This window comes from Charadrius vociferus, unplaced genomic scaffold (genome assembly GCF_000708025.1).
Source record: "Charadrius vociferus isolate BGI_N301 unplaced genomic scaffold, ASM70802v2 scaffold43, whole genome shotgun sequence".
NCBI classification, from domain to species: Eukaryota; Metazoa; Chordata; class Aves; order Charadriiformes; family Charadriidae; genus Charadrius; species Charadrius vociferus.
The window spans coordinates 2,871,793-2,882,324 of record NW_009648043.1 but is presented as its reverse complement, the minus strand read 5'-3'; the positions used below and the strand labels follow the sequence as shown (position 1 = coordinate 2,882,324).

The 10,532-nt window shown below is 41.0% G+C and overlaps 1 protein-coding gene across 1 annotated transcript in view; it reads left to right on the top strand.

Annotated features, from left to right (window-relative positions):
• The window catches only part of MAPK12 (mitogen-activated protein kinase 12), a 46,052-nt gene that overhangs the window by 26,125 nt on the left and 9,395 nt on the right, over positions 1-10,532 (top strand). Inside the window, exons 5-6 of the mRNA XM_009883688.1 lie at positions 6,366-6,395; positions 8,143-8,190. Coding sequence (XP_009881990.1) covers positions 6,366-6,395; positions 8,143-8,190 — 78 coding nt within the window. The remainder of the gene's footprint in view (positions 1-6,365; positions 6,396-8,142; positions 8,191-10,532) is intronic.

The window sequence follows — 10,532 nt, the reverse complement described above, 5'->3', positions numbered from 1 at the left end:
GAGTTTCCCAGCAGAGACATACTATTCACCAGAGACAGAAAACATAATTTGGGCTAATTTTACAGGCAAGCAATACATGAACTGTAAAAAATCAGCTTGAGTTGAGCGTAGTGGAAAGGATGAATAATGAATTTAATTCCAGTGGAATGGCTTAGAAACATACTTTGGTCCTAGTGGCCTAGATTGTCTCACAAAGCCCAACAGGGTGGAGTTTGTGGGCACCAAAGGTTGACACTGAAGTCTGTTGGATCAGTAAATGTGGAAGGCAAGCACAGCAACTGTGCATGGTTGACATACATCTGAAGAAAACAAAGCAGGAATTAAAGAGGATTGTGTGGCAAGGTTTGGTAGCGGGGGCTGCAGGGGTGGCTTCTGTGAGAAGACACCAGGAGCTGCCCCCATGTTGGACACAGCCAGTTCCATCTGGCTCCAAGACAGGCCTGCCAGTGGCTAAACCTGAGCCCATCAGCAACGTTCGTGGCACCTGTGTGCCAGATTTAAGGAAGAGTAAAAAATGCTGTGCAGAAACTGTGAAAGACGAGTGAGAAAACGTGAAAGAAACAACCCTTCAGACACCAAGGTCAGTGAGGGAGGAGGAGGTGCTCCAGGTGCCGGAGCAGAGATTCCCCTGCAGCCCATGGAGAAGACCACAGTGTCACAGGTTCCCCCCCTCGCACCCCATGAAGGACCACATCAAAGCAGACATCCACACCGAAGCCCATGGAGGGCCCTGTGCTGGAGCATGTGCATGTGCCCTGAAGGAAGCTGCAGCCTATGGAAAGCCTGGGCTGGAGCCGGCTCGTGGCAGGGGTTGTGGAAAGGCATGTGGTCCACAGGGGACACACACCAGAGCAGTCTGCTCCTGAAGGACAGCATTCTGTGGAAAGGACCCACGCTGGAGCAGTTCGTAAAGGACTGTAGCCTGTGGGAGGGACCCCATGCTGGAGCCGGGGAAGAGCATGAGGAGGAAAGAACAGCAGAGACAACTGGTAATGAACTGACTGCAGTCCCTGTTCTCCATCCCTCTGCGCCACTTGCGGGTAGAAGGTAGAAGAGTCAGGAGAGAAGTTGAGCCTGGGAGGAAGGAAGGGGTGGGGGGGAAGGTGATTTTAGTTTTGGGTTTTGTTTCTAACTGTCCTATTCTGTTACTAATTAACAATAAATTCAATTAATCTTTCCCCCCAAGTCAAGTCTGTTTTGCCCATGATGTTAATTGGTGTAAGTGATTTCCCTGTCCTTGTTTCCACCCATGAGCTTTTCCATTGTGTTTTCTCCCGCTGTCCTGCTGAGGAGAGGGAATGAAAAAGTGTCTCGGTGGGCCCCTGGTGGCCAGCCAAGGTGAACCCACCACAGAGGAAAAGAGCAGGAAGTTCTTGATGTAAGCTGCTGTTCCCAGGATTTTATAAAAAGGAGGACAGTTCTCATTCCAGTTACAAGGCAACCAGCAGGGATGCTGAGATAGTCTTAGTAAATTGGTATCTCTGATCTCTGCAATTGTGTTAGATCTTCTATAGGAAGTGATTAACCTGAATATTTTGTCTCTTCCCCCACACTTTTGAAGAGCACAACTGTACTTACCACAAAATTACCAGCACGAAATAAGACATTATTCAGCTACTGGACTCTGATGTTTTGTCATTTCCTATTGCAGGGCAAACATTTGAGAACAGTCTTTACTGTGTCTGTTCCATTAAATTTTGGATTCTTCTCAAACCAGTTCATCCAGCCGCAATACTTAGAAATATCTTTAAGAAATAGGAGTGGTCCAGTGCTTGAGGGACATTCTTGCAGCACTGTCTGCGCTGGGAGGTGGGTTAATCTGAAAGCAGTACTGCTAGCATGCAGAGGAAAAAGAAAATGGGTCAGCAGTTTGTCTTTTACAGAGATCAGAAAGTTAGCTGTTTAAGAAAGGTTCTGTGAAGTTTTGCATTAAAATCTTGTACTTTTTAAGGTCTACTGTATCTGGATTAAAGACAGTCCATCTGTGTTTACTTAGATTGCTTTTTTTGGTTGGGCAGGAGGAACAAAGCATATACTTAGCTAGTGCTTGGTTGAGGCATTATAAGGGAAAATAACTGACACCTGGGAAGGAGGAATATGCCACTCTGTAGATCTTTGTTGTAAAACTCTTTCAGCTTAGCCTCTCATTTTTATAATGCATGTTATTTTTTTTTCACCTTTTAACTTGGATGGACTCTGTTTTGGTGTTAAAGATGGTACCTGCTTATATGTATTTGTCCTTTTTGTAAAGTACATTAGCACTTTATGGTATCTGTATTTATGTCTGGTCCAAGGCAAGAAGGCTGTTCATCATTTTTGGTCACATTGCATACTTCTATTGTAACGACCTGTTTACATGTGAAGGTGAAATGCATGTGGAAAAAACTCTGTATGAGTGATGTATTGTGAAGGGATAAGAGAGGTTTTTGCTAAGGCCCCAAGTCAGTTCCTTGCAGGCCTCATTTCTACATTCTACCTGTAGACTGGTTCTGGACTGGTTGTATACTAAAACGCTCAATGTGTTTGATTCAAAAAAACGTATATAAATTGAGGTCAGTAGAAAGTTCATACTGAGTTCAGGAAGATTCCTGTCAAGCCCTCAGATCTTTGCTCTGCCAGTCTATACAGTCCTTGTTTGTCAGTTAGTTTCTGTTCTTGCCATTTTACTGTCTTTTTTTCTATAGAGAATGAAATATTCATTTCCTTTCTTTGGTGAGCCTTGTAATTTATCAGAATTTAACTTCATCTGCAGTAGGAAAAAAACAATGTGATTTGACTCCGCTTAAAAACAATGACATGCCTCTCCTTTGTCTGCTTCCTAGTCAGGCCTTAGTCTGGCATTAAATTTTATTTAAGTATGAGCTTGCAACTGGGAAAGGCTTTCATCATTTCTTTTTTGTTTGTTTGACAGAAAAGCTGTGTATTGTCGAAGAGTACAGAAGGCAAGCTGAACATAGATGTCTGTGTGTAGGTGGAAAGGGGCTGGAGCTTCCAGCACTTTCAGTCTTGGGTCCCTCTTGTGCAGCAGGGCCGGGTGGGTTTGTGTTCCCAGGGGCCTTTGGAGCTGGGTGGCAGTCCTGTTTCTTTAATCGTTCAGTATTTGACAATGGATGGATAGCTCTCGGGCCATACAAACAGCTGTTCAAGCTTCTTTTGCCATACTTGTGGTAATCCTTACCTGCTCTAGTTCTCTCCTTTTGTCATCTGTATTTATTGTCTTTTGTTCACATTTATGTTGTTCTTTCTGCTTCTCTGCTCTCCCTTCCCCCTCTCACCCATTTCCTCTTCAGTTTTTCCTTCCCTGCCAAGTCACTCCTCATTTTCATTTAGCTTGCTGCCTAGAGTACTTTCTCCTGAGTCTTTTCTTATTCCCTTTTGATTAGCTTTTTATTTTGTGTAGAGATTGCATATACAGACAAAAATGCTTAGAATTTAGATAACTGTTGGATAGCTTCCTAGCACAATCTGAAGCTTGCATTCGAGGATTTATGCATGCTGCCACAAATTGTCTTTAGGATAATGCACAGAGCTTCTGTGCTCCAAGGCACTTTGCTCACGTTAACAGGGTTCTTGAATCAAATATTGTTCAGGTGAAGTGGTAATAACATTGTGAAGGATATGTCTGCTCTTGTCTGGATGTTTTTGCCATGTTCAGAGTGAAAAGTCTGTCAATAAATGGATAATTTAGTGAGGAGAGTCAGTAAGACTAAGATCCCATTTTAGAAGGTTATTGAACTGAAATGGAAAATTTTCTGAACGAAGAATGGTATAGTTCCAGTGCTGCTACCTGCCAGGAGATAATAAAATGCAGTTAAAAAAAATACTGCTATTGTTAAAGAAACACTGCAGCACAGCACCAGTATTTCATCTTACGGAAAGGCTGATGTGTACATTAGCACCAGGAATAAGTGCTATTTCGTGTAATCTCAATAGTGTTGTATTAAGAGGAGTGTTTAGAAAATATAGGAGTTCTCCCCAAAGCATTAATATGATTTTGGTGCTGCGAACACTCATAAAACCTTCAGTGGGTGAGAGCATCAGCGAAACCAGGCTCTTACCCCCCCAAACAGGTGAGATTTACTTTAACTAAAGCTCCAAAAGGTGCAATCCTTTTTTATTCCCGTTTCTACGTGCCACATTCTTAGGTGCAGAAATTCCTGGGTCTGCCAGTTATTTCCTTACTGTCTACAGTCATACCAGCAAAAATAGCCTCTACAATATTTTAAACATTCTGCTCTGGAAAGTCAGGAGGCTTCATTAAGTAGACATTGAAATGATTTAGAATACAGGTAGTCATTGTGATGTCCTTGATCAAGATGGCTATTGGCAGAAGGTGTCACCTTTTTCTTCATTTTTGAGGAGTCTAAGTACTTATAGATACATTTCTTTAAAAAAAGAAAAAAAGTATATAAACCCTCTGGTCTCCGCATACAAATGACAGACTTCCTCTTTTTTGCATCGGGTTCCTTCCATCCCGATCCACTTCATGCCCATCCATGACAGAAACAACGTTCCGTAGTTTGTTTGCTGGAGCGGTTTCACAGACTACATTCTGGGGAAGAGCCCTGCAGCCTCAACCCCTTGTGTCTGCCCCAGGAAATCCTGTGAGGCACTTTGGCATTTCCTACGGGTGATGTTAAATCTTGCCTAATCTGTAAGTAATATGCAGCAGGAACTGGTCTACCACAAGTGCTGGGTCCTGCGTGGGCTCCGGCACGGCAGTCGGCAGTGTGCCTGTGCCGTGGCAGAGTCCTACCACCATCTAGGCTGGATTGATGAAGTTGTAGCTACAGGGTTAAGGAAGTGATTTCTTTTTTTTTCCCCTGCTCTGTTCAGAACTTATGACATCATATCTGGAGCACTGGGTCAGGTGTAAGAGAGGAAAAAGTAAATGTCAGAGATTTTATGTTTGTTCAGTCACTGTTTAAAAAACTCAGTGCCTTAAATACAGATCTTGTGCTGCTTAGGTTGTATGGGTTTTGTTTAAGTTCGGAAGCCTAAGTCTGAAATGCACATTGGACCTGTCTGAAGTAGTTGGCTTTGATCTGCAGCTTTACTTTCTTTTTCCTGGTCCCCTCATCGGGTGGGCTATGAGGATTCCTTTGCAGAGGAGCTGTTGCATTTACAAGGTTAATTGCTCATCTTCATGGCTGGTGGGGAAGACGACAATGGTCGCTGGGCCTATGGCTGGTGGGCAGTTACCCTGCAAAGCACAGTGCTTCTGTGCATCTCTGTGAGACCACCCTGACTGTCCCTGGCTCTGACAGCTGGTTCCAAACAACTCGTTTCCCAGTTATTGTCCCATTCTTCAGAGTGGAATAAAATGAAAACTCTCCAGGTGAAGCTGGTGTGATTTGCATCTCATGCATCTTTTCTGGGGACTTTTTAAAAAGCCTGGTGTTGTTTAGTGTCGGTAGTATGAGCTGCCCTCGGTAGTATGGTCTGTGCAGTTTTCAGATCAGTTCCCCACACCTGAAGTGAACAGTAGTAGCACATCCCAGTCCACTCCTGGACAGCACGTCCTCAGTTCAGGACAACTTTCTGCATTTCGATCCTTGCAAAAGAGATGCCTATGTCTGTACTGGTTACTAGAGGCTCCCTTTATTGTCTGTGATGAAAATAGTCTCTTCTAGGGCACCATTCAGCTCGTGAGAGGAACTGCGTACCTCAGCAGGGCGCATTTGGTGACAGTCATGGATGCAGACACCTGTATTTGGTTAGGTGTCTTCCCAAAAGAACTAGTCCTAGGGGTCCAGTTTGTTGGTTTAATTTTCATGAGCACTTAAATAGGTCACTGGAAGGGTGATGACAATGTTCAGGTAAAGGAGAATGTCTTGTAACGTGATTTCTCTGTGTTTCACTGAGGAAGTATTGAAGCACATAGTGAGACTTCGCAGCCAAGACCTCGACTGGCCTTCATCCTGGTCTTAAATCATGTCGTAAAACTCAGTGCTGCTGGAGCATATGAATCTAAACTATGATGGCATGCCAGAGATGTCTATTACAAGAGAGCATTTTTTATATATAAAATAGCAGGATTTATTTTGATACATATATCTATATAGCAATGCCAAAAATTAACTGTAAACAGGATTTTATGTATGGAAAGAATTAGAAAAAACTATAGGATATGTTGCAGTACTCAAACTGATTTACTGCTTTCTCGTTATTGTGGGAGGGGAAGGGCAAAATGCTAGTACAATTATCTGAATGTTAAAAACATATCTAAAAGGATCTGTGCAATAAATAAACATTTTCTAATTTCAGATTACTTTAGCACCATGAAAAAGTACTTCCTCCCATGCCCCAGCCAACTTCTTAAAGTCAGAACCTCATTAACTAAAAAATATTTTCTCTTTTTACAGTATATTCACTCATCAGGCATAATTCACAGGGTAAGTGTAAATAATATAAAAGATGTTTATATTCTGGTAATGTGAGCGGTGTTTGTGTATAAGCATGCTTCTAAATATGCCTGAACTTCTGATTATAATGTGTCTATTTATAGTGTTTGATGCCTTGGTTTCTTGTTCAGTAGGAGCAAAAGGTCATATGGCTGCATCAGTGTAATCTGGGCACTCAAGCTGAACTGAATACAGCTTAGGTTTGGATTTCTTAAATTACTTTGTGAAATTAAGTTGTAAGTCCCCACAGGAGCAAATAGCATTTAAACTGAGATGGATAAGAGGGTTTTTTTTCTGGCTTTTTTTTTTTTAATTAAGATTAAACTTTTAAAAATTATGTTTAAATGTTGTTAAAACATTGTGTTAGTGTTCAGAGTTGGGGCAGAGAGCAGAGATGAGAACATAGAAACTGAAAAAAATAGTCCAAAATTTTAGAGCCTTTGAAAACTTTGATATTTTTTTTCTGAAAGAAATTAAGCATCTGATTCTTTTTGAATCCCTGCTGTGTCTAAAGTCCACTTAAAATCGCTTTCGTACTGGGAAGGAAGAGTTCTGAATGATGCCCTTGTGGAACCAAGCAAACTTCCCCAAAAACTGCATCAGCACAGTAGAAACTGGACATTTGTAATAAAATATCAGGAGTACCACAGAAAGTGCACATTGTATAGTAGCTTTAAGCTGGACATGGAAACTACACAAACTGCCAAAAGAATGTAATAAATTGATATTTTTATTTCTACAACTGCTGTGATTATTGTCTCAGTGTACGGTTGCTTAGACTTTTTCTAAGCTCCTTCTTGATGCCTCTTGAGCTTCTTGGTTTCGTTATGGTTCTTTGCACCAGTTTGTTTTTCTCCCAGGCCCTTCTGATCTTAAAACATATTCGTAAAAAACAGCTAGATGCCTGTTAAAAAGTTCAGAGAGAAGATTCTTCTAAAACATCTTGTGCTAAAGTGACAAAGGTTTGCAAAAGCTGAAGGAGAACTTATTTCTCTTTTCTTTTTTTCTCGTTATAACTGTGAATGCCTTAAGAGTCATTGACATTGCAAAATCTTACTAGTCTTTGCCAATACTCTTCCCTTTGCTGCTAAACTTAGAAGTACAACTTTTAAAGATCATTAGAAGTCTCTACAATAGCTGAAGAGGCTTAGGGGAATATTTTTTTCATGTTGCAGTCTTCATTCAATTGTCTTCATTAGGAAATTGATTTTCCTACAGAAGAGAGCACAGGCTTTTGTGTAAAATCTTGTTTGATTCCTTCAGTACTCCTTCTAGGTCTATCAGAGTATGGAAACTTTTTAAAGTATATTTAGATATGCAGTGTGTACAGTCAAGAAATAGTGAAGGAAATTTACTTTACTCCATCTCAGTATATGTGAATCCTTAACTTTGTGGTGTTAGTATTAAATGCAACAAATTTATGTCTAAACCCCAGTCACAGTCAGATGAGTGAGTTCCTTCACTGGCAAGTATGTTCCTGACTTCTAGCAGGAAAAAGTTCATTTGTCTGGGGGGAAAGCATACTGGAAAAAAGCCAAACATTCAAAGTTTATGTCTTTGTTTCTGTTATTTGTTACATTTAATTTTCTAATTTAGATTTATGACATTGTTTTACCTTTTGCTATTCTAAGTAGTTGTATGGAAACCATTAAGCCTAAAAGAAAGAAAGAAAGTAAGTGTGCTTTATTGTGCTTGCTGTAAAATAAATAAGTAACATCAATTTAAAATCTGATTACAGGATCTAAAGCCTGGAAACTTGGCAGTGAATGAAGACTGTGAATTGAAGGTAGGATACATTTATTTGAAAAAACAGTCAGATGTATTAGAAACACCACAGAAGACAAGGGGTGAAACAGCTGTAGACGTGCTGGCTGGTTTCAGTGATGGGCCAGGCTTTGAGTGGTCATGAAGAAACAGGGGAACATTGGAAAATGAAAGGGAAGAGGATCAGATGGGCGGTGGTAACAGTCTTGAAAAAAAATTACAAGAGGCTGCTCATTATAAGTATTTTCCCATTTGTCTGACTTCAGTCACAAAAAATAATTAAGTATTTATTTAAGAAACAAAGTCCTGAATAGTGAGAATCTGTTCACCTCCTATTTGCATGTCCTTGACTGACATAAATGTGCATTTCATGCAAATGGCAGAAGCGATGAACAATTTCTGAGATCATTCTGGAGCCAAGCACAAGACATGGCTGCACCTCAAGCTGGAAATGCTGCCCAGGATGTCCCAGCTGAAAACATCCAGTCCAGACTCCGGGAAGCTGGTACCCAGTGCTCACAGGGGAGAGATGGGGATTGACCCCAAGATGTAGGGCAGGATTTCTGGTGAGGAATTCAGGGCCGCGGGTTATTACATTCATGGCATCGCTGGACCAGTTGCTGACTTGGGTCCCTCCCGCTGGGTGTAGGGCAGTGTAGGAACTGAAACTGCTTGTGTGGGTTTGTCATTGACAGAGCAGTCTGCGCCACAGCTGTGTGCCCACACCAAGCAAGTGTGCGTGACAGTAATAGTCACCCTTTTCCTGTGTGATGTCTACATTGCAATGAATAACGGTATATTTTTATGCAGCCACTCAACTAAAAATACTTTTCAAGAAAAATTAATGTCGTGGTTACAGTCAGATAAGAGCTGTAATGGAGAACTTTTTGTAGTATGTTGCAGCTAATGACTTCAGAGAAGCATGAGAGGAATCACATACTGCTCACCACGAACAAGAACATCTTATTTCTTTGAAAGCAATTCCTTCTGCGCTGTTACAACTAACAGTAGTATCAATTGCATGTAGACTACAGTATATTTCATAGCAGGAATATATCAGTTCTGCTTCATTTTTGCTCTTAATTGAAGTAGTGAGGAAAAAAAAATTATTAAAGGGAGCCAATTCCTAATTCAGCCTCCTGTGGTTCAGCTATCAGCTGTTTCTGCCACTACACTGCATGCCAGGTGCATTTGATGACATTTTTTGTATTACCTGGTTGCTGCTTTTCTGGAGTGGGGCAAGTGTTGGCGTGTACCCTGATTCCCTTCATCCTACCCATTGGGGCTTCCCTCCAAAGATGGGTAGGAGGATGGTGCAACACCCACACCCCTTCCCAGTGTGGAAACTGGGCTTAGCTGGCATGCACCCTTGGAGGCAGGGTCTGTAGCACCCACTGTGGAAAGTTATCTGTCCTGAAGTGTAGCTGTTGCCACTCCCTTGGAAATGTTCTCAGTATAGTCAATCTGAGTTGTAATTCTTCTCCTGCACAACATTTGTCACCTCAAGCCTCCTTCTAAGTCACTGAACTGAAATACTGGATCTGACCAGTTCTGATTGCAGTTTCTTACATGTATGGGAAATCTTCCAACGCCCGTACTTCAGAAATAATTACGCAATGTACCCTGACCTAGCAAAAATGCATCTATTTGGCTGTGTCAAATGACTTTGTTATAAAAAAGCCAATTATTTATGATGAAATAAAATTTTGTAGTACTCAACGCTGCTTGTTTTATGAATATAGTTTATTCTCTTCACTATAGTGATAGTAGCCTCAGACTGCTTCCAGTCCACAGTTAATTCTATTCTGGTGTTTTAATAGATCATTATTAATTTTTAGAATTGTTTTTGTCACCTATCTTCTCTTAGCTCTAGCAATCTGAAAGGCTAGTCAGGGTTTTTCAGTTAATTACAAAACCAAGCTGTGTCTTTTATCCTCTGCTTGAATCAAGATTGGCCTATACATCCTCACAAAACAACAGTAAATTTGAATGGGGGCTTTTGTGTCCTGATGTGTAAGTGCATTTAGAACTTATGGCCAAGGTTTCCTCCCTAAAAGAGACATAAGACTATGGGAGTCGTCAGTTATGTGAGAATTCCAGCTTTGAATAAATATAGAAGGTCTAACTCTACGAGTTGGGAGATACAGAAGAAGGTCAAAGGTTGTGAAGCACTCAAATTAAATAAAATAGAAGTTGATGCAACACTGCAAAAATGTTTTTCAGCATATAACATGCAAATTATATACTTGCATTTAGCTGTTGTAATACAATTTTTTGCTCTTTGAAGACTGACCTGGATGTTCAGGGTCCTGTCATTTCGGAATTTCCCTATCTAACACAAAAAGCTGTTGTCTGCTGCTGGCT